Below are 24,361 nucleotides of genomic sequence, written 5' to 3' on the forward strand. Positions count from 1 at the left end.
TTGTATAGCCAGAAGGGACTGTGCATCCTACTGCTAAATGTGGATGCTCCAACCCCTTTAACAGCCATGATGCAGGAGTTATACAATTGTCTATTAGGGAGGACATCAATAAATGAACTTCGACTCTGATTGACATACTATTGTTGCAAAGATTAAACTGGACAGTGTACCATGTTCTTACGAAATAAGCAACAATAAACAAAGAGTATAAAGAACAAAATAAACAAAAATCAAAAAGGATATAGTTGTACCAAAGAAGGAAAGATATTCTTAGTTCTATATCAAACGGTAGTACCATTAGGGAGGTCAGACTACATTGGGAGGTTTAGGCATTATAGAATCTAGTAGCCAGATTCAGGTAGAGCCACCTATCTTTAGGTCGGCGTAGCGCATCCCATTTGCACTACGCCGACGTAAGATAGTGAGGCAAGCACTGTATTCACAAAGCACTTGCCTCCTAAGTTACGTCGGTGTAGCGCAAATGGCCTGGCGTAACCCCGCCCAATTCAAAATAGGCAGGTAGGGGGCATGTTGTATGGTACTGAATTCACGATTCATTACAATACATATAAATGAAGCGCCAATCGTACGGCGCATGCACGCGCATGCTCAGTAGCACGTTGTATTTACTCCCTAAGATACACTGGGCTCAATGCCTGTGACGTGAACGTAACCTACGCCCAGCACCATTCACGTACGACTTACGTAAACGACGTAACATTTTACGGCACTTCCGACATCCATACCTTGCATGGGCTGCGCCATTTTTTTGGTGGTTTATCTTTACGCCTGAAAAACGACTTACGTAAACAGCGTAGCTTACTGCGATGGGCATGTGTACGTTCGTGAATAGGCGTATCTAGATCATTTACATATTCTCTGCGTAAATCAACGTAAACGCCCCTAGCGGCCAGTGTAAATAGGCAGCTAAGATACGACGGTGTAGGAGACTTACGCCGGTCGTATCTTAGCAACAGAGAAGCGTATCTCATTTTGAGAATACCCTTAGGCCTTGTACACATGGCCAGACATGTCCGATGAAAACGGTCCGCGGACCATTTTCATCGGACATGTCTGCTGGGAGGTTTTGGTCTGATGTGTGTACACACCATCAGACCAAAATCCCCATGGACAGAGAACGCGGTGACGTATACGACACCGATGTTCTCTGATGCGGAAGTTCAATGCTTCCACGCATGCATCGAATCAATTCGACGCATGAGCGGGATTTTGGGCCGCTGGTTATACGTCATAACCAGCGGACATGTCCGATGAGTCATACTGACCATCGGACATGTCCAACGGACATGGTTCCAGTGGACAAGTTTCTTAGCATGCTAAGAAACTTTTGTCCGCTGGAAACATGTCCGCTAGCCCAGGAATCCGGTCCGGTAGGCCCTACACACAGTCGGACATGTCCGCGGAAACTGGTCCGCGGACCAGTTTCAGCAGACATGTTCGGTCGTGTGTACGAGGCCTCAAAGATACGACGGCGTGGATTCGGACTTACGGTGGCGTATCTACTGATACGCCGTCGTAAGTAATACTGAATCCGGCTAAGAGAAGCGTATCTCATTTTGAGAATACGCTTAAAGATACAACGGCGCGGATTCGGACTTACGACGGCGTATCTACTGATACGCCGTCGTAAGTAATACTGAATCCGGCTATAGATGTCCATGGTGCCCATTGTTTATTGAAGGAAAGTACTGAACGTGTCTGAATAGCAAAGTGTTTTTTTATAAGAGTTCTGCATATTAACCCTTTGAATTACTTCAGTGGTATTAGAAACTAAATTAGATTTCCATTTGGAAGTAATTGTTAGACTGGCAGCAATATGTATATGGATTACTATACTTCTAAATTGCGTTGGAATATTTTTAATAGTTAGGGTGAGGAGGGCTAATTGAGGGTTTGGCCTTACAAAGAAACCAGTAACAGAAGAGATCAATTTAAAAACTGCATACCAGAAGCTGTGTATGCTTTTGCAGTCCCATAGTATGTGGTAAATGTTGCCCCTTGTTCCGCATTGTCTCCAACATAAGCTGGATCCCAAGGGGAAGATCAGGCATAGCTTTACTGGCGTAAGATATGATCTGTGTAGAATCTTCATCATAAGGTTCCAATGGTTAGTGCAGTGGGACTATCTATAACAAGATTTTATTGCCTCCTCCCATTCTTCCGGAGAATGGGTGGATCTTAGGTCTTTTCCCCAATTTGTCATGCTAGAGGTTTTGGTAAAGGCTTTGTAGCTTTGTAAGAGAGTGTAAAACCACGACAGGCCTTTGTGCCCGTCACGGTTAGACAATAAATATCTCCACGCACCACAGTGTAAGTAGTAAGATTTAGTTGGTTGGTTGGATTGAAAATGTTGTATCTGAGTCCTAGCGTAATTATGAGAGGTAGGGTTTTTGAGGAGTAAATCACCATAAGTAAGTATGCCCTCTTTCAGCCATAACTGTATGTTAAGATTTGGAATTAGGTATTCATAAACTCTAAGATTAGTGATTTCTTCATGTAACTTAGATTCAGGATTCATGTTCAGATGGAACTTTTCCCAAGCGGAATGTGTCGCCATAATGGAAGGGAGCAGAGGATAGACAAAGGGTATGTTTGTCAATTTGGCTAATAATAATGAAGGGAGATCTCTATTTTGTAAAATTTTTCTATTTGAACCCATAGCTTAGTGCAGTGGTCCCCAACCTTTTTGGTACCAGGGACCGGCATTGTGGATGAAAATTGTGCCAAGGCCCGATGATGTGGGCCGACGATGCGGTTTTTCGTGGCCAATTTGTCAGGAAATGGCTGGTGTTAGCACTTCAATCATCACAACACCATGGTTAATATGGTGTCAGGATGATTGAAGCACATTATTTTTATTATTATATTGTAATATAAAATTAAATAGTTAAACGCACCATAATGCAGAATCTGCCATCAGATGCAGCTTGCCACAGTGCCTGTCACCATATTGCCACATGCCTCCAGATGCAGATTGCCACATGCCTCCAGATGCAGATCGCCACAGCCACATGCCACCAGATGCAGATTGCCACAGTTCCTGCGAATTGCCCCCCCTCAGCCTGGGACCCCTGCACATTCTCCCCCCACCACCAGCTCTGGACTCCTGCACATTGCCCACCCACCCTCTCCAGCTCTGCACACTGTCTCTCCCCCTGCTCTGCGGTGTAATGTGATAGCACACATACTGACCCCCCCCCTGCCACAGCTCACCTCTCTCCCTGCCCTGGATGTTACAGCACCGAGCGCTGCCGCTGCTGCCTGTCGCCTGGCTTCACTCACAGAGGGCGGGGGCGGCGGGCTGTCATCCCCCCTAATGTATGGCATCCAGTGCAGAATTCGCCCTCGCCCCCCCTTGGTACATTGGCCGGGCTGTGTGGGCGGAACAGCAGTGATGCGGGCGAGCAGTGGGAGATGTCATCTCTCTGCTCGCCTGCTTCACCCCTAACAGCGGCGGGACTGTGTGGATGGAAGTGCGGCAGGGCTGTGTGGGCGGAAGTGCGGTGATGGCGGCGATCTCTCTGCTCGCCCGCCACCGCCGCACCGCAGGCTTCGCGGCCCACCAGTAAACAGGCTGCGGCCCGGTAGTGGGCCGCGGACCGGGGGTTGGAGACCCCTGGCTTAGTGGATTCTGGCCCAAACCAGGCCTTCATTTGATCTAGGATAGCAGCTCTGTAGTAGTTACGTATATTTGGGAATCCTGTCCCCCCATTAGATCTATGCTTTTAAATAATTGAGTAGGGTAGTTTAGACATTCTACTTTTCCCAATAAATTACCTGAACAGCTTATCAATCAGCTTGAAAAAAGATTCTGGTAAACATATGGGAATTGTTCTAAAATAGTATGTTCATTTAGGTAAGAGAGTCATTCTTAGGGCAGCTATCCTGCCAAACCAGGAGATTTCATAAGAGGCAATGTGGCACAAATCCTGTTTGACAGTGTCTATTAGGGCAGGACAATTGGCTGTATACATGTCTGATGTCGGCGAGGACAGTTTGATGCCCAGATAAGAAATTGTTTTGGTCATCCATTGGAATAGGTACCTATCTTTTAAAAAAGCTATTTGTCGCCTTGAGATGTTGATGGGTAACGAGCAAGATTTCATAACATTCAATTTATAATAGGAGACTGCACCATAAGTCTGCAAAACTGTGCTTATTTTAGCCAGGGAAGAAGCCAGATTGGTAATTTTCAAAACCACATCATCAGCAAAAAGTCCAATCTTATGATGTCGGCCCATGACTTTGATTCCTGTGATGTTGTCATCAGACCTAATTGCCTCCGCCAAGGGTTCCATCATTAAAGTGAAAGTTATGGGGGATAGTGGGCATCCTTGGCGGGTGCCATTAGAAATATAAAATGTATCTGAGAGGATGTTGGACGAGAAGACTGAGGATCTAGAATATAAGGCTAAAACTGCCGACAGGATTGTCCCCTGGAGACCAAATTTTTTGTAGGGTCGCTTTTAGGTATCCCCAATGGATCCTGTCAAAAGCTTTTTCTGCATCCAATGCCAAAATTGCTGTGGGCATTTTTTTTGTTTCTACTATATGGAGGAGATTAAGCAGCCTCCTTGTGCCGTCTGGGGCTTGTCTGCCCTTGACAAAGCCCACCTGGTCCGCTTTTACTAAAGTAGGGGTAATCTTGGCTAGCCTATTTTCTAACATTTTGCCATACAGTTTTAAATCCGTGTTCAACAGTGAAATGGGTCTGAAATTCTGTGGGGAATCTGGCTTCCTACCTGGCTTTGGCAAAGTGACAATTGTAGCTTGTAACATTTCCTTGGGAAAGATGTTGAGGAGCTGAACAAAACACCCAAGGGACCAAGGTTTGCGAAAACGCTCTGTAAAATTCTGATGAGAGTCTATCAGTTCCTGGTGACTTATTTTTAGGTAAGGTTTGTATGGTATCTAAGATTTCTTTTGGTAGGATTGGGGCATTGAGTGAAGCTAAGTCTTCTACAGTTAAGGACGGGAGAGACACTGAGTCTAGGAAGCTGGAGATAGTGTCTGCCGTGGGTTGTGGTATGGTGCTATCTGGATGTAGATTATACAGATCTCTATAGTACTTCATAAAAGCATTAGCTATCTTGGTTGGGTGATGTTCCAAGATACCTGTGTGTGGGTCTTTAACCTCCCTGGCGGTATGATTCTTTCAGAAAAAACATGCTGAAAGCGGTACCATTATTTGCAAGGAAATTTGGCGTTTTATATTGTAGGTCTGTAATTTTTAGGAATAACTCACTTAAATCTGACCAAACAAGATTCTAATAGGCATCCCGGGTATGACATTTTTTTAAAAACAAAATTATAAATTATAATATAATAAATAATTATAAATAATTATAACAAATAATAATATAATTATAATAAAACTTATTCAATAATGTAATCAAATCAAAATCACTGAAATTTGCTCGGTTGCAGAATTGTCGCTGTCATTATTTTTATTTTTTTATGACGAATTTCCCCACAAATCGCTATCGCACAATTCTGCAAGTGATTATAATTTATTATCGCTGTTTTTTAGCTGATCTAAAACTATTTTTGACATAAAGGGACACTTTTGGTTGCTATGGACAATCTACAGTTTGCAGGGAGAAAGAACAGTTTTTATTATATAAAAGTACATGTAGGACACTGGGCAGACCACTAGGGACAAGGGGGGTGTGTTTTTTTTACATACAGTACTGTAATCTATAAGATTACAGCATACTGTATGTAATGTGTTTGTTTACTTTTTTGAATTTGGCGCCGTTCTCCGTCCCCGTGCGTCGTAACGTCGCAGGGAACGGAGATCGGCGGCACAGGAGGACGCTGTGTGAATCGAGCGAGGTCCCGCTCGCTCACACAGCGCGGTGGCATCGCTGGATCCAGGGACAAGGTAAGTAAACACTCCCTGTGCATCCAGCGAGGCGAGCCCGAGTCTGACCCGGGGTTACCGCTCACAGCATGAAAATCTAACCCCGAGTCAGACTCGGGAATACCGCCGGGCAGGTTAATGGAAGTGATATTTGATTTTTGTTGCTTCTTGGAGATTTATAGCTGGATTCAGGTAGATGCACGCATTTTTACGGCGGCGTAGCGTATTTACGCTACACCGCCGTGGGTGACCCGACGTTATTGACGTTTTTTACGAACGGCGCATGCTCCGTCAGTGTACATATCCCAGTGTAAATTGCTCCAAAGTACGCCACAAGGACGTATTGGTTTCGACGTGAACGTAAATTACGTCCAGCCCCATTCACGGACGACTTACGCAAACTACGTACGATGGCCATACTTAACATTGACTAGGCCAGCTATTTGTTCGACTAACTTTACGCAGGAAAAAGCCTTACGTAAACAACATAAAAAAAATGCGCCGGGTGCACGTACGTTTCTGAATCGGCGTATATAGTCATTTGCATATTCTACGCCAAACTCAAGGGAAGCGCCACCTAGCAGTCAGCGTAAATATTGCACCCTAAGATACGACGGCGTAGGAGACTTACACTGCTTGTATCTTAGCCTAATTTAAGCGTATCTGGTTTCCAGAATACACTTAAATTTAGGACGGCGTAGATTCAGAGTTACGTCGGCGTATCTACTGATACGCCAGCGTAAGGCTACCTGAATCTAGCTACTTATTAGCTAGTAATTTGCCGGCCTTGTTGCCGTGAGCATAGAATTTAGCTTTTGTGTATCTTAAGAAGTTTTGATGATTTGAGATAAATACCAAACAAACCGTTTGCCTACAGTTAAACAGGTCAGTTTCTACCTTGTGGGATGGGGTTTTGCTTATGCAAGTCCTCCAAATTTTTAAGGTCATTGAGCAGAGTGTTCAACAGCTCCCCTCTCCTCCTTTTCTCTTGTGCTGCTGCTTGGATAAGCAGTCCTTGCTAAAAGCCTTATGGGCACACCATAGGGTTGTTATGCTGATATTGTTCTTATTGTTCATCTGGAAAAATTCTGAAATTTGTTGGTCCATCTTTGATATTAAGCTGGGATTGGCAAGAATCTCAATTTTGTTCCTCCATAGATAGGTCTGCAGGGTAGAACATTGCTCCTTCAAGACTATGGAGACCGGAGCGTGATCCGACCATGTGATCGAATTAATCTTAGCTGATATAGTCCTCTGAAGCAGGTTAAAATCTGAAAGAATGAGATCAATCCTGGAATAGACCTGATGGGGGAAAGAATAATAAGTAAAGTCTTTTTTCAGAAGAGCGGCAAAGAAGAAGCCCCCCCTGGTGAAAAGAGCTAAAGAAGACAGGGGGTGCCTCTGGAGCAGATTAATAAATTATTTTAAAAACCCTTTTGTCGTGTTTATTAACTTTAACATTTTTCCTCCAGGTGAATGGGTAGTTCACTTAGGGTGGGGGGCCGGTATCTGGGGGCCCCCTTATTAAAGGGGGCTCCCAGATTCCGATAAGCCTCCCGTTCGCATACCCCGACAACCAACGGCCAGGGTTGTCGGGAAGGGGCCCTGTCCTCATCAACATGGGGACAGGGTGCTCTGGGGTGGGGGGCCACAGTGCGCCCCCCTGCCCCAGAGAACCCAACCCCCCCATATTGAGGGCATGCAGCCCGGTACGGCTCAGGAGGGGGGGGCTCTCGTTCGTCCCCACTCCTTTCCTGGCTGGCCGTGTAGCGTGCTTTGGATACGGGTCTGGTATGGATTGTAGGGGGACCCCCTACGCCATTTTTCGGCATAGGGGGTCCTCCTTACAACCCAAACCAGACCTAAGGGCCCGGTATGCTCCTGAGGGGGGAACCCATGCCGGATTTTTATTTAAAATCCGGCGGGGAGGTCCCACTCAGGATTTATAACAAATGCCGCACACGTGTAGAATTGGCGGGAATCCAAGTCGGATCTCTCGTCGCTTCTATGACGCGCTTGCTGGAATGTGCTTTTACTATTCCAGCAAGCGCGAGATGGAAAAAACAAAAATGCAGCGCTTAAAAATGTGAATAAACAATAATGTCTATATGGAACACATATATGTGTAAACGTATAAGTCCATAAATGAGTGGAAGAAATCTTGGCTTGAAGAATGTCGATCAGTGTGTAAAAAACACTGTGGACATATATTTCAATTACATTAATTAAAAATATAATAATCAAAGTCCACCAAAATAAACGTGAAAGTGAAGGTGAGATGATCAATCAATAACAGTGACACGACACCCACGGTGATCCAGAGTAAACTGAAATATGAGTGATAACGCCCGCCACCATTGGAGGCTTACCGGATGCGATGGACCAAAATGAGCTTATGCCCAAAGGATCAATAGAGCTTAAAATCAGTGGAATATGGAGACAAACCGAACCACACCAGAACGTTCAACCAGCAAACAACGATGAAGTTTTCACTTAATAGCAGGTGGACAGGGTAACTCCAGTTGGAGGATGGTTCATGGAAGTGGAAAAGCTTGCACAGAGTATGTGGAGGAAAATAAAAGGCACATAGCGTAACTCCGCAAAAAAAGGGAAGTTTAATACTGGTTAAAAACACTTACAGTTATGTAGGCATTAAAAGACATCAATGTAGGATAGTGCATGGCAGCAGTAGAGTCCCGACGCGTTTCGCTACAACTAGCATCGTCTGGGGTAAGACTCCACTGTTGCTACCATGCTTTAAATGTAAAATATGACCGGTTTGGGAACACTCCCCTGGGGGATCGCCCAACGAGAGTGCACTTCCGGGTCAACATAGTGTCTCATACAATGCTGATTATATAAAACTAATATCATGCAGAATCTATAAAGATATATGTATGGAAGTAAAATGTGGCCAGTTAGATATTTAAAATCGACTAACCTGATATAATTGTAATGTGTGCCTAATAGCGCCTGGTGCTCGAGTTGGATGAGGACTCGTAACCTAATCACGTGTGCATCTGAGGCTAGTGCATCTAGGCTTTACTTCCATACATATATCTTTATAGATTCTGCATGATATTAGTTTTATATAATCAGCATTGAATATGGAGAGTTTAAGTGGCAAGTGCCTGATTCCCAAACCACTTACCTGTAAACTTGCGGCGGCGTCGCGTAAAGTCCACCCGCGCAAGCCCTCCTAATTCAAATGATCCTGGTAGGGGGCGTGGATCATTTAAATTAGGCGCGCTCCCGCGCCGATCGTAATGCGCATGCTCAGTTGGGTAAATTACCCGACGTGCATTGCGCTAAATGACGTCTCACGGACGTCATTTGTTTTGACTGTAACGTAAATGGTGTCCAACGCCATTCACGGACGACTTACGCAAACAACGTTAAATTTTCAAATTTCGACGCGGGATCGACGGCCATACTTAACATTGAGTACGCCACCTAGGGGGCATCTTTATCTTTACGCCGCGTATCGCTTACGGAAACGACGTTAAAACACTACAGCGGGCAAGCGTACGTTAGAGAATCGGTGTGACTAGTCATTTGCATATTCTACGCTGACCGCCACCTAGCGGTCAGCGTAAATATTGCAGCCTAAGATACAACGGCGCAGGCCGTCGTATCTTAGGCATGTTTAAGTGTATCTCAGTTTGAGAATACACTTAAACATAGGATCGGACTTACGTCGGCGTATCTGCTGAAACGCAGGCGTAAAGTATTTGAGAATATGGCCCCATATGATTATTCACAATGCTGTTGAAATCCCCACAAAGAAGAAGGGAACCCTTCTTAACTCTATCCACTTTTTTTCAGTTGGGATCGTAGGAAGGAGGTTTGGCCTTTGTTAGGCGCATAGACGTTTACCAAAGTATATGTGGAATTGTTCATGTCGCAAATCAAAATAATATGTCTGCCATTGGGATCACATATTATTTCATGTAATTTGAAGGGGACAGATTGTTTAATAGCTATTAACACCCCCCTTTTTTTACTGGTGCAGAAGCAGTGAAAATGTGAGGGAAGGCTTTATGGGAGAATTTAGGTTGTTTGGCAGCTATAAAATGTGTTTCTTGTGCACAAAGTACTTCTCCCTTGAGTTTGTCAATTTCTCTCCACATTGCTGACCTCTTGAAAGGGCTGTTTAAACTATTAAGATCGAATTTGAATAGAAAAAATTATAATAGATTAGCTTCATATTAGAATTTGATTTTTTTTTGACCGAATTCATAAAAAGTCAATCAAATTTGAAAAAGTTAATTAAATTCAAAAAAATCTACTGCATTCGAAAAAATTCTACCGCATTTGAAAAAAAATCTACCAAATTTGAAAAAACTACTGCATTTGAAAAAAATCGACCGAATTAGAAAAAGTAAACTATATATAACCATTTTCCAAAATTCAAATTTCATATAGAATGAAATTGAATTGGAATAGAAAAGATTAGAATACAATAGAAAATAATAGAAAAGAATAAACTAGAAAAACAATAGAACAGAGCAGAATAGAATATAATATTTTATTCGCTTTTGTTCTATTGTTTTTCTAGTCTATTCTTTTCTATTATTTCTATTCAAATATTTTCTATTCAAATTTGATTTCATTCTATACGAATTTCAAATTAGTTTAAATGTGGTAACATTATTTCGAATTTGATATTTTTTTTTTTCGAATTCGGTAGATTTGTTTTCGAATGCGGTCAAATTTTTTCGAATATGAAATTAATCCCAAAAACGAATGTAATGAATGCAACAAACTTAACTAAACAAATTTAGTTAAATAACAAATCAAAACTAATTTTTTCATCCTGCACATGTCTAATTACGAACGCTAGTTTTACCAGAAAGAGCGCTCTCATCTCATACTTGATTCTGGGCATGCATGGTTTTCTGCTTATCGGAAAACCATACAGATGGACGGATTTCCAGCTCGGATTTTTGGCATGACGGGAAAAAAGTGATCCTGATCTCTTTTTTTTATCCAGCAGTTTTCCTGTCGGAAAAACTGCGATGGAGTATACATACGGCCGGAATTCCCGACCAAAAGCTCTAATAGCAGTTTTCCTGTCTGAAAAAAATGGTCGTGTGTACAAGGCATAAGGCTTTTTAGGTGTGTCCCTGATAGACATAAGAGCTAAACTCAATTAATTTGTCCATTTCATTTTAATTTAATTTTTTTTTTAAAGTAGCAATCTACCTTTTTTACGTTCATACTAACTTGTGGCATGATGTAAGAGATGAAACTGAAGAGACACCCACAAGCTTTTTCATAACAGCTTAGATGCTACCTGTTAACATCCCCCCTCCACCAGAGCTGAAGGCTGTGAATCCTTTGGTGTTTGATAAGATGTGATTTTACTCTAAAATCTTTACAACTTTGAGAACACTGAAATTGCTTCTCCCCAGTGTGAACCCTCTGGTGTGAGATGAGATCTGAATTCAATGTAAAAGCTTTATCACATTCAGAACACTGATATGGCTTCTCGCCACTGTGAATCTTCTGGTATGTAATAAGGTTTGACTTCACTCTAATGCTTTGTCTTATTCAAAACACTGATATGGCTTCTCTCAAATGTGAATCTCCCATGTGTGTGATGAGATTTGACTTTGATGCAAATACTTTGTGACATTCAGAACATTGGAATGTCTTCTCTTCAGCGTGAATCATCTAGTGGCCGATAAGATATGACTTTGATGTAAAAGTTTTGTCACATTCAGAACACTGATATGGCTTCTCTCCAGTGTGCTTCATCTGGTGGATGATAAGATATGACTTTGATGTAAAAGCTCTGTCACATTCAGAACACTGGTATGTTTTTTCTCCAGTGTGGCTCTTCTGGTGCCTGATAAAGCTTGACTTTACTGTAAAAGCTTGGTCACATTTAGAACACTGATATGGTTTCTCTCCAGTGTGAATCCTCTGGTGTATGATAAGCTCTATTTTGGTTTTAAAAGCTTTGTCACATTCAGAACATTCATATGGCTTCTCTCCAGTGTGAATCATATTGTGTTTGATAAGACTGTCCTTCACTGTATAAGCTTTGTCACATTCAGAACACTGATATGGCCTCTCTCCGGTGTGCTTCATATGGTGGATGATAAGATATGACTTTGATGTAAAAGCTTTGTCACATTCAGAACACTGAAATGGCTTCTCTCCAGTGTGAACCCTCTGGTGTACAACAAGATCTCTTTTGGTTTTAAAAGCTTTGTCACATTCAGAACATGCATATGGCTTCTCTCCAGTGTGAATCATCTTGTGTATGATAAGACTGTTCTTCACTGTAAAAGCTTTGTCACATTCAGAACACTGATATGGCCTCTCTCCGGTGTGCTTCATCTGGTGGATGATAAGATATGACTTAGATGTAAAAGCTTTGTCACATTCAGAACACTGATATGGCCTCTCTCCACTCTGGTGTCTGATAAGGCTTATCTTATGTAAAAAAGCTTTGCCACATTCAGAACACTGATATGGCTTCTCTCCACTGTGAACCCTCTGGTGTCTGATAAGGCTTGTCTTATGTATAAAAGCTTTGTCACATTCAGAACATTCATATGGCTTCTCTCCAGTGTGAATCATCTTGTGTATGATAAGGCTTATCTTACGTATAAAAGCTTTGCCACATTCAGAACACTGATATGGCTTCTCTCCACTGTGAACCCTCTGGTGTCTGATAAGGCTTATCTTATGTATAAAAGCTTTGCCACATTCAGAACACTGATATGGCTTCTCTCCACTGTGAACCCTCTGGTGTCTGATAAGGCTTATCTTATGTATAAAAGCTTTGCCACATTCAGAACACTGATATGGCTTCTCTCCACTGTGAACCCTCTGGTGTCTGATAAGGCTTATCTTATGTATAAAAGCTTTGTCACATTCAGAACACTGATATGGTTTCTCTCCAGTGTGAATCCTCTGGTGTCTGATAAAATTTGACTTTGATGAAAAAGCTTTGTCACATTCAGAACACTGATATGGTTTCTCTCCAGTGTGAATTTTCTGGTGTTTGGTAAGACGCTTCTCCAGTCTAAAAGCTTTGTCACACTCAGAACATTGATATGGCTTCTCTTCAGTGTGAGTCATCTGGTGTTTGATAAGTTTTACTTTCCATGGAAAAACTTTGCTGCATTCAGAGCATTGAAATGACTTCTCTCCTTTGTGGACTTGCTGGTGTCTGATAAGACTGTGCTCTCTTCTAAAAGTTCTTCTGCAATGAGAACATGAAAATGGCTTCTCTCCAGTGCCAACCATCCTGTATCTGATATTATCTGACTTTATTCTAAAGGCTTTGTCACTTCAAGAACACTGAAAATCTGGATAAATGTTGAAGAGGATCTAAAACATTTATGACATTTAGAATACTAATATGGCTTGTGTCCTGTGTGAATCCTCCAGTGATCTGTAGTAAAGCCTTTCAGTCAGAACACCAATATGGCTCATCAACTGAGTGTCTCAGTTGTGTTCAGGAAGACCACCTTGACTGAAAACTTGGTTCATTATGCCACCTAAAAAGAGATAGAAAACAATAGATAAAATGAAAAGTCATGAATCTATAAATATGGCTACACTGAAGCTGTTCCCTCTCTAAATTTGTTTCATTATTAATTATTAAATGACATATTCATTATTTAAGACATGTACCATACATTTTTAAATATTTTTAGAGGGGGCGGAGCTAGCCACGGACAGCAATGGAAGCTCAATAGAGGAGCTCCTCTGTACTCAGGGCTAAATCGGCACAAATTGGGCTGCCTATCGCTCAGCAATACTACTGTTCTACTCACCGGAGCTGCGGCATCACCCGGAGACCCGACTGACCATGACGCGGGGGAACAAAGAATACCGGAGGCCACAGAGACTGACAGAATTCTTCACACTGGAGCCTAAGCAAGATGGAGGCGGCGGTCTAGCAGTGTGAGATATGTCGAGCACGCTCCAGCAGGGATCTGTCAAAGGTAATCCACACAAAATAAATGCACCTCCTAAAAGACCGCAGTCTCCCCTTCACACCTCTATTTCTGGGAGCCCAGAAAAGGTGAGATTAAGGCTGGATGCAACGGATTCCAGCCCTGAGCTGAGCCTGGGCCTAGATTCAGGGGAGGACACCAGGGAACTACCAGACTCGATCAACCTCTTTCCCACTAACAATCAGCCAGTCCTGTATAGTCTCCCTCAGAAGCTCCCTATATGCTGATATGCTTTCCTGCGTTCACAAGTTTGGGCTGGAATTAAGGGAAACACATCCAGAGTAGATCATATAGAAACCAAGATGGAGGAATTTGCGACCACCATCAATGATCTAGTGGATGCCCATGACACCAATGAGGATGAGATGGATGCTATTAAGGTCAAATTAGCTGACATTGAGGACCGCTCCAGGAGAAATAACGTAAAAATTAGAGGGGTCCCAGAAACGGTCCAGCAATCAGAACTGCGTGCATATGCAGCTCAACTTTTCCAGTCCATACTGCCTGACCTGTCAGATCTGGACATAACAGTGGATAAAAAACACTGCTTGCATAAGCCATCACACCTACCAGACAATATAGCCAAAGATGCCATACTTCGTCTCCATTTCTTCCAAGTGAAGGAACGCTTGATGGTGGCTTCATGTAACAGGCATACCTTCCCTCCACAATATAAGGATCTACAATTTTTTGCTGACCTGTCCCAATTTACTTTACAGAGACGCAGGAACTTAAACACTATTTCTGAAGCCTTGAGAAATCATAAAATCACCTACAAATGGGGGTTCCCTACAAAATTAATTATCACCAAGGAAAGCAAAGATCATGTGGTAGATACTCTCGCCAAAGGGATGCAGTTGCTCCAAAAGTGGAACATTATACCAGAGGGTCTACCTAAGTGTAAGGAAAGGATGGAGTGTCAGGGAAATGTCTGTAGAAGAAGTACTGGCAATCTTGCCAGTAGAAGAAATGGCTATAGAAGAAGTACTGGCAATCTTGCCAGTAGAAGAAATGGCCATAGAAGAAGTACTGGCAATCTTGTCAGTAGAAGAAATGGGAGCCATAGGCTCATCATGTGACAGGAAGATCCTTCCTGATGCCTATTTAAAGAGAGCTCTGACCTTCAGGCGGTGCTGACTGGTCTTCAGCAGTTCCCTGATTTCCTGACGCCTGTATGTTCTGCCAAGATTCCTGTTACCGACCCGGCTTGCCTTGACTCTCCCCCTGGACTCTGATTCCTCCTGCATTCCTGGCTTCTGATCCCGGCTATCCATCCGACCTTGCTCCTGCTGATCCCTGTGTACCTTGCTGCCTGTCTGTTATCAACCCGGATATCCTCTGACCACCACATCCCGGAAGTTCCTGCTACTTGTTCACCCGGACTCTGCTAGAGGGTTGGGATTCCCTTTTAACTCCAGCTGTTCTCTCCACACCATCTAGCCGGTGCCTGCTGCTTTACCAGTGTCTTCTGTCTTCACCTCCACCTGACAGCACTCCAAGCAACACTCACAGGCACTCGTGTTCCTCCTAACCTGAACCGCTGAAAAAACTGCTAAGCTGAACTGTTCCTTGTTTATACCCCTATTGTAAATATGAGTGACTATATGTCACACCCGGGTCACACAGACCTTGTCATGTTTTTGTTTTAATTTTTTAATGTTTTTTTTATGTTCTCTATTTCAGAGTTATCTACTGTTTATGTCCGAAGTCACAGCTGCAACCAACCACCCACTTGGATGAACACGCCAAAACCCTGCCAGGACTACGAACAATTGGGGCTAGATTCAGAAAGAATTTACGACGGCGTATCTTCTTTCTGTATTCAGAAAGCAAGATACGCCGAAATTAGGCTAAGATCCGACTGGCATAAGTCTCTTACGCCGTTGTATCTTAGGGTGCATATTTACGCTGGCTGCTAGGTGGCACTGCCGTCGATTTCAGTGTAGAATATGCAATTCAGGAGCTGTGGTGGCTCAACGCGATTGGCACTGTGCTGACAAGCCATTCACCTCTGCAGCTAGAGGTTCGGATCCCGGTCTCGGCTTCATGTGAATTGAGTTTGGTGGTCTCAGCCCGGCTCCCGGTGGGTGTGCTATGCAAGGTAAGCCTGTGCTTAGCACGCCCACCCCCCTCCCACAAAAACCACCACACCTACACACGCACTCTAAATTGGGTTAACACACGCACTTTGACCACGCGGTCTCTAAAAGAGAGGCGAAGGACTAATGGGGCTGGTTGAGCACGCTAATCCTCTCACTCCCTTATAGGGAGTCCCTCTGCCCCGTTGGGCTTCAAAGCGGAGCAGGTAGGGCGGGCTGTGTGGGAGGACCCCCTCACACACCCGCCATTGCCACCCGGGGCAGGGGGAGGCCTGCCTACTCCCAACTCCTGCAGTCCGGCTCCTCTCTCGAGTACACGCACAAAATACACTTTAAAAAAAAAAAAGAATATGCAAATGAGCTGGATACGCCGATTCAGAAACGTACGTGCGCCCGGCGGATTTTTTTACGTTGTTTGCGTAAGGCTTTTTCCGGCGTAACGTTACTCTTGCTATATGAGGCATAGCTAATGTTAAGTATGGACGTCGTTCCCGCATTAAAACATTTTTTTTACGTTGTTTGCGTAAGTCGTTCGCGAATAGGGCTTTGCGTAAATTACGTTCACGTCGAAAGCATTGACTATTTGCGACGTGATTAGGAGCATGCGCACTGGGATAAGTTCACGGACGGCACATGCGCCGTTCTTGAGAAACGTCATTTACGTGGGGTCATGTTTTATTTACATAAAACACGCCCACCTCCTGACAATTTGAATTTGGCACGCTTACGCCGGCAGATTTACGCTACGCCGCCGCAACTTACAGAACAAGTGCTTTGTGAATACTGCACTTGCCCGTCTAAGTTGCGGAGGCATAGTGTAAATAGGATACGCTACGCCTGCATAAACTTACGTCCCCCTACCTGAATCTAGCCCTTGGTCTCCAACACCTGCTGCCATGGGAATCTGCACACCGGAAAAACTGCCTCATGTAAGCGTCATCAGCACATGCTACACAATACCACTCAGCTTAGTCTCTCAGAATGACCATAATAACTTTCTTAACAATTAATGCCAGAGGACTTAATCACCCCACAAAGCACAGGACTCTGGAAATAAGCAGTGCTACACCATAGTGATGTTATTTGCGTCCAAGAAACGCACATTAAATCACAGGCTCAACCCACATGTTCTAACTCCAAGTTCGCGCACATTTTTTTTGCGAGCTCTGATACTAATGCCGCGTACACACCATCATTTTTCGACATGAAAAAAACAACGTTTTAAAAAAATGCAATTTAAAATGATTGTGTGTGGGCTTCACATCATTTTTTGGGTTCTGAAAAACGACAAAAAAAAATCGAACATGCTGCACTTTAAGACCTTTAAACAATGTAGTTTTTCGGGTTGTAAAAAATGATCGTGTGTGGGCTAAAACAACGTTAAAAACCCATGCATGCTCAGAAGCAAGTTATGACATGGGAGCACTCGTTCTGGTAAAACTACCATTCGTAATGGAGTAAGCACATTCATCACGCTGTAACAGACAGAAAAGCGTAAATCGTCTTTTACTAACAGGAAATCCGCATGGAACTTCCCCTTTATAGTGCCGTCGTACGTGTTATACGTCACCGCGCTTTGCTAGAGCATTTTTTAAAAACAATCGTGTGTGGGCAATGTCGTTTTAATGATGAAGTTGGAGTCCGGCCGGTCGTATCTATGTGCCTGATTCTTAGAATCAGTTACGCATAGATATCTATTAGATCCGACAGGAGTAAGTCTCTTATGCCGTTGGATCGTAACTGCATATTTACGCTGGCCGCTAGGGGCGTGTACGCTGATTTACGCGTCAAAATATGTAAATCAGCTAGATACGCAAATTCACAAACGTACGCCCGGCCGACGCAGTACAGTTACACCGTTTACGTTAGGCTTTTCCCAGCGTATAGTTACCCCTGCTATATGGTGGCGTAAGTGCGGCATACCAATGTTAAGTATGGCCGTCATTCCCGCGTCGAAATTTGAAAAAGTTACGTTGTTTGCGTAAGTCGTCCGTGAATGGGGCTGGACGTCATTTACGTTTACGTCGAAACCAATGACGTCCTTGCGGCGTACTTTGGAGCAATGCACACTGGGAAATTCTACGGACGGCGCATGCGCCGTTCAGGAAAAATGTCAATCACGTCGGGTCAAGCCTGATTTACATAACACACGCCCACCTCTTCACAATTTAAATTAGGCGGGCTTACCCTGGCCTATTTACGCTACGCCGCCACAACTTTTTTTGAGAATACAGGACTTGCCTGTAAAAGTTGCGGAGGCGTAACGTAAATAGGATACGTTACGCCCGCACAAAGTTGCGCCATTCTACGTGAATCTACCCCTATGTTTTTTCTACATGCCGAAAAACTTAGTTTTTTTCATGTCGAAAAATTATGGTGTGTACCCGGCATTAGAGTAAAGGGGTCCTGACTTCTATAAGAGACACAGTAGCTTTTCATCTCCATGAGGAAGTGCAAGACACACAGGGTAGAAACCATATTTTGGTGTGCAACCTTTACAGTGGTCAATGTTTATGCTCCAAATGACCATCAGACTCGCTTTCTTCATAAGCTTATGAGGAAAGTCTCCCGAATTCAGAAGGGTCGCCTGATACTTTGTGGAGATTTCAATCTACCCCCTGATCCCAAGATGAACTCTACCTCATTATCTACTAGGAAGACTCAAGCCCTACAACCTCTCCTATGCCAATATGATCTCGACAATGCACAGAGATGCTTACATGCTACAGAAAGGAACTATTCCTTCTTTTCAACCAGCCACAAAATATACACAAGACTTGATCTTTTATGACAGATAAACAGTTACTGACCAAAATTAAGGCATCTGTGATTCATGATATAACTTGGTCGGACCATGCCTCAGTGTCGCTGCAGGTGGAAGAAACATCCAATGTTAATTCCACCTACATCTGGAGATCCAACCCGCGGCTATTCCAGGATGGTCCTTCTAAATCAGCATTACAGAGAGACTTACTTCGCTTTTTTGAGCACAATGTGAACTTAGTCGTTGATCCTTTTGTAACATGGAACGCACACAAGGCATATATGCGGGGTCTGCTTATTAAATTAGGAGTAAGGGCTAAGAGGATATGGGGGGGCAGCAAATAATGGATATCTCTAGCCAAATACAAAAGTTAGAAGCACACAACAAAGTGAAACTATCCCGAGCTTTATCCGACAAATTAACTAAATTAAAGGGGTTGTAAAGACAAAAATATTTTCCTCCTAAATTAAAGTTTGACAGTAGCTGATAAAATAAAAAGTAATGTTTTGCATTATAACTAGTTTGATACCTGTTGAAATCGAGCTGTTTTATTCACCTCCATCACTCCTGAATCATTATTCTCACTAAATTCCTGGTTTGCAGTGCGCATTCATTCTTGCTACATCACGGCCTAATGGGAACTACAGTTCCCATTAGGCTTAGCCTCCATACCTGTGAGGGATAAGAGAGCATCTTCACGCAGGGCTGTAGTCATAGGGAGGGGGTGAGGACATTCTACTTTCCACCATGCAAAACAGCTCAGATGCTGGTGGAAAGCAAGAAGAGGAGAGACAGGAAATGGCATTTTCAAACCTGGATTACTGTATTTGAGGTCAAAAGGAAAAACGAGGTAAGTGATATTTAAATGCTCTAGCTTACAGAAATCAATTGATCTAATAAAAAATTAACCTTTAGTGTTCCTTTAAGCTATGACCTACGTTTGATACTCTTGGAGGACTTTGAAAAGTACTCTAGGAGATTAAAAATGTCCTATTATGCGAATGGTAACAAAGCAGGTAAATTGTAAGTTGCATGACTTAGAGTGCACAGACATAAGGCCAAACTTTCCTACATCATTCACCCAGAAACTCACTCTAAACTATACCACTCTCAGGCTATAGCGGATGCCTTTAGGGCCTACTATGGTTCACTTTATAATCTAAAAAAGGACCCGAATACGATCCAGCCTTCATCCCATACAATCTCTCAGTTTCTAGACAAAATCAAACTCCCAAAACTTACAGAATTACAGCAAAATTGATTGAACTCTCCATTTACAACACAGGAAAATTACCAAACAATTGGCTCACTGCCCAGTAATAAATCACCAGGACTAGATGGTTTCACAGGGGAATATTTCAAATCATTTAAAGATATATTGGCTCCACAACTGGCAGAGATATAAAACCAAGCTGCTTCCTCCTCCTCTTTTCTGTAAGAAATGCTTTAAAGCAATGATTGTAGCACTGCCAATACCAGGGAAATAACCAAATATCCCACAAAATTTTCGCCCCACATCATTACTCAACAATAGGGATGAGCCGAACACCCCCGGTTCGGTTCGCATCCAGAACATGCGAACGGACCAAAAGTTTGTGCGAACTTTCGAACACCGTTAAAGTCTATGCGACTCGAATGTGAGAAATCAAAAGTGCAAATTTTAAAGGCTAATATGCAAGTTATTGTCCTAAAAATGGTTTGGGGACCCGGGTCCTGCCCCAGGGGACATGTATCGATGCAAAAAAAAAGTTTAAAAACTGCAGTTTTTTTCAGGAGCAGTGATTTTAATAATGCTTAAAGTGAAAAAATAAAAGTGAAATATTCCTTTAAATATCGTGCCTTGGGGTGTCTATATTATGCCTGTGAAGTGGCATGTGTTTCCCGTGTTTAGAACAGTCCCTGCACAAAATGTAATTTCTAAAGGAAAAGAGTAATTTAAAACTGCTTGCGGGTTTGAATCATTGAGAAAAATGGCATGGGTACCCCTCCCAGCCCATTGCCAGACCATTTGGGTCTTGTATAGATATTAAGGGGAACCCTGCACCCAAATTAAAAAAAGGCCCCAGGCTTTATATATTCTGAACAGCAGTATACAGGCGGTGCAAACAAGACAGGGACTGTAGGTTGGTTGTTAAGTAGAATCTGTTTGTAATTTGGAACTGGTACATTTTTAAAGTGTAGCTCCAGCCAAAAAATATATTTTTTAAGCTTTTTGGAAAACATAGAGAAGGGTTATCACCCCTGTAACATTTGTTTTTTCTGTCTGTGCGCATCTGTTCAGAAGATTGCACCTCACTTTCTGTCCCAATGACAATTGGATTTTGTAAATTTGGGGGTATTAAAGTGGTTGTAAACCCACTATTTGGACTTTTACCTACAGGTAAGCCTACAACAAGGCTTACCTGTAGGTAAGGAGAATATCTCCTAAACCTGCACGGTTTAGGAGATATTACCCCCGCAATGCGGGCGGCGCATGCGCAGGGGGGACTCCACGGCTGAAGGACCGGCATCGCCGGACCCTGCCGATTTTAAATCTCCCGCGCGCACGCGCGGGAGTGACGTCATCGCCGCTCCAGCCGATCACAGCGCTGGAGCGGCGATACCCGGAAGACACGCCGGAGCAAGATGACATCCTGCTCGGCGTGGACCAGGTAAGTGGTACACACCTCGTTCCGAGGTAAGTATTTCATAATAGGCTAGTATGCGATGCATACTAGACTATTATGCCTTTTGCATTGCAGGTTTGGGGGAAAAAAAAAAAGTTTATGCGGTTTACAACCGCTTTAAGGAAACAAGGATTGATGATAAAGCATCAGTGTAGAGAAGACACCTTTTTCCCATATTAACTCTTACAGGGGTAGATTTCCTCTCACTTCCTGTTGTCTCCTTCCGTTTGCAAGTAGCAGTCGTTTGTAAGTTGGATGTTTGAAAGTAGGGGCCTGCCGTATATACTCTGCAGAAATTTGGGCCCTAGATGTTGGTGTTGCCACAACACTGTAAGCCCTCACAGTTACTCTTGGTGGGCGCTGGAACACCCTGCTTTGAACTATGATATCAAGAATTGTAATTACATGCCCCTGTTGAACAGTGGCAGAAAAATTGGGCCTTTGGTGGTGGTGGTGCCACAACACTGTAAGTCCTCACAGTTACTCTTGGCGAGCACATGAATGGGCCCTGCTATGAAATGTTAGATTAAGAATTGTAATTACACGCCCCTGTTGAACAGGGGCAGAAAAATTGGGCCTTAGGCACTGGTGCTGGTGCCACAACACTGCAACCCCTCACAGATACTCTAGTTGGAGCGCAGCAATGAGCCCTGCTGCAAAGTATTACAGCACAAATTGTAAATACACGCCCCTGTTAAACAGGGGCAGAAAAATTGGGCCTTAGTCACTGGTGGCGGTGCCCAGAACCAGAAATCTTCTTACAAACTATTGTTTAAATTGTTTTTATTCTTTTCTCATAGAAAAAATCTTTAAAAAACTTTTTTAAAAATCAGCATCTCATATATAATTCATAGATTCTTCATACATAAAAACATATACTTTAACATATACATACAACATAATACAAACATAAAAATATTTGTGTGGGTACACGGCTAGATCCATCTTTATAATCCTACATTTATTATGGGGCTTGTATTACCGTATTTATCGCGGTATAACGCGCTCCGGCGTATACCGCGCACCCCTAAAGTGGCCCCCTAACCTGTGGAAAAAAAGTTTTTTTGTTTCTTTGTACTTACAGTTTTGGTGTCTTGCGCGGCATCCATCGGCGGCCTCGTCGGGTCCGGCGTCCTTCTGCGGCTTCGGGTGTCCTCTTCGGCGGGTCCGGCGTCCGTCTTCGGCGGGTCGGGTGTCCTCTTCGGCGGGTCGGGTGTCCTCTTTGGCGGGTCCGGCGTCCTTCTGCGGCGTCCTCGCGGCATCCTCGCGTCCTCCCCGCTCGTTTCCCGCCACGAGTTTGAATACTGCGCCGGCATATACCGAGCGCAGTACACTCGTGAATCTTCGGGCAGGCTTGGCAACTGTCGCGCTGACGTCCTGCACGCTCAGGACGTCAGTGTGAGAGGCGCCGAGACTGCCCGAAGATTCACAAGTGTACTGCGCTCCGTATATGCCGGCGCAGTATTCAAACTCGTGGCGGATTTTCAGGGCAAAATAGTGAGCGGTATACGACGATAAATACGGTATATCTTAGCACCTTTTTATTTCCTATTCTACCTCTCCTGTTATTGACAGACCTCCTAGGGATAAAGAAATCATCTACCCGAGATATACACCTTAGTTTACACTCCCATCTTTCATAATAAGAGGGGGGGAAGGGAGGGAGAGAGAGAGGGAAAAGGGAGTGTAAGGGGGGGAGGGTGGGAGGGGGAAAAGAGACGGGGATGAGTAGGACTATCTAGGTGTTTTCATATAGTCCATATCAGGTCATTGTCTCCCCTCCGTATCCCACCCATCACCTTGTGTATACACCTATGTGTCTTTTTTCATCAAACTAGGAAAGAAAGAAAGGGAAAAAGAAAAATCTTTTTTTTCTTTTCTTTTTTCCTTTCCTTTTTATGGGAGAAGGGAGAAAAATATCTCCTTTTATAGTGAGGTCTATATCTAATCCTACATCCCTATATATATATATATGTGTCTTTGTTTTAAGGAAGTGCGGAGGGGGGGCTATCTGTCCTCCCTCCAATACTTCATATTATGTGAAGGGGAAGAGAGAGAAAAAAAAGGGGAGGACCCCTCTCTCTTCCCTACCCCCCCCCCCCCCCGATACCCACTTAGAGCTCTCATTCGCTCCCTATCATATTCAGATAAGTCGAGTATTGCTTAAATTTTGTCCATTTATCCCACGTTTCTTGAAATCTTATTTCTGCATTTTCATGAAAGCTTATTAGTTCCTCCATTACCCTTATTTTATCTACTTCATTCAGCCATTCCTTTATCTTTGGTGGTTCCTTCATTTTCCAATTTCTCGGAATTAATGCTTTCGCTGCATTCAATAGAAAGGGGATAAGGGTAGCTCTATATTTTTCCTCTGGTCATCCATCGCATGGAATAGGCATTTCCAAGGGTCTAGTCCTATTTCCCTTCCCTCTATCTGTTTTATTATATCTAATACCTCTATCCAATATATTTGGCCACCATATGTGAGCATGATTTCCCTCCTCTCCACACCCCCTCCAGCACAGGGGAGATACATCATGGCTTATTTTATGCATTTTAGTGGGAACATAATACCATTTGGTCAGTAATTTATAATTTCTTTCACTTTTATGTCCCTTGAGGTAGAATATATATAATCCATTACCCTCTTCTTCAACCTCTCTGGAACTATTTAACTCTTCCAAGCCTCGAAGAGGTTTTGGGAGAGATTCAGCGAAATGTCGGAGCTGCATATATCTCTAACCATCCCACGGCGATGGCCCATATTTCTCTCGTAGTTCTTCTAATGAGCATAGCCTATCACCATTTAAGACATCTTTTAACCTTACTCTGTCCCCGTGGGTCCACTTTAGATATAATTCTTACAAGCTATTAACATGAACATTGAGGAGGAAGAGGATAGTCACTCAGCATAAAAGGATAGTCACTCAGCATCAGCATAGGCAATCTGAGATCAATAGGTTCCTATG

The 24,361-nt window shown here is 43.3% G+C and overlaps 2 protein-coding genes and 2 pseudogenes across 3 annotated transcripts in view; 1 reads left to right on the top strand and 3 right to left on the bottom strand.

The window, feature by feature from the left end:
* Positions 1-24,361, bottom strand: part of LOC120926518 — a 574,555-nt pseudogene that overhangs the window by 251,152 nt on the left and 299,042 nt on the right.
* Positions 1-24,361, top strand: part of LOC120928403 (zinc finger protein 300-like) — a 1,021,177-nt gene that overhangs the window by 220,929 nt on the left and 775,887 nt on the right. The window lies entirely within an intron of this gene.
* The window catches only part of LOC120926655, a 391,741-nt pseudogene that overhangs the window by 68,337 nt on the left and 299,043 nt on the right, over positions 1-24,361 (bottom strand).
* Positions 11,037-13,397, bottom strand: LOC120928400 (zinc finger protein 84-like). The gene has a single exon (XM_040339500.1). The coding sequence runs from the start codon at positions 13,145-13,147 to the stop codon at positions 11,561-11,563; it is 1,587 nt and encodes a 528-aa protein (XP_040195434.1). The 5' UTR covers positions 13,148-13,397; the 3' UTR covers positions 11,037-11,560.

Source organism: Rana temporaria, chromosome 2 (genome assembly GCF_905171775.1).
Source record: "Rana temporaria chromosome 2, aRanTem1.1, whole genome shotgun sequence".
NCBI lineage: Eukaryota > Metazoa > Chordata > Amphibia > Anura > Ranidae > Rana > Rana temporaria.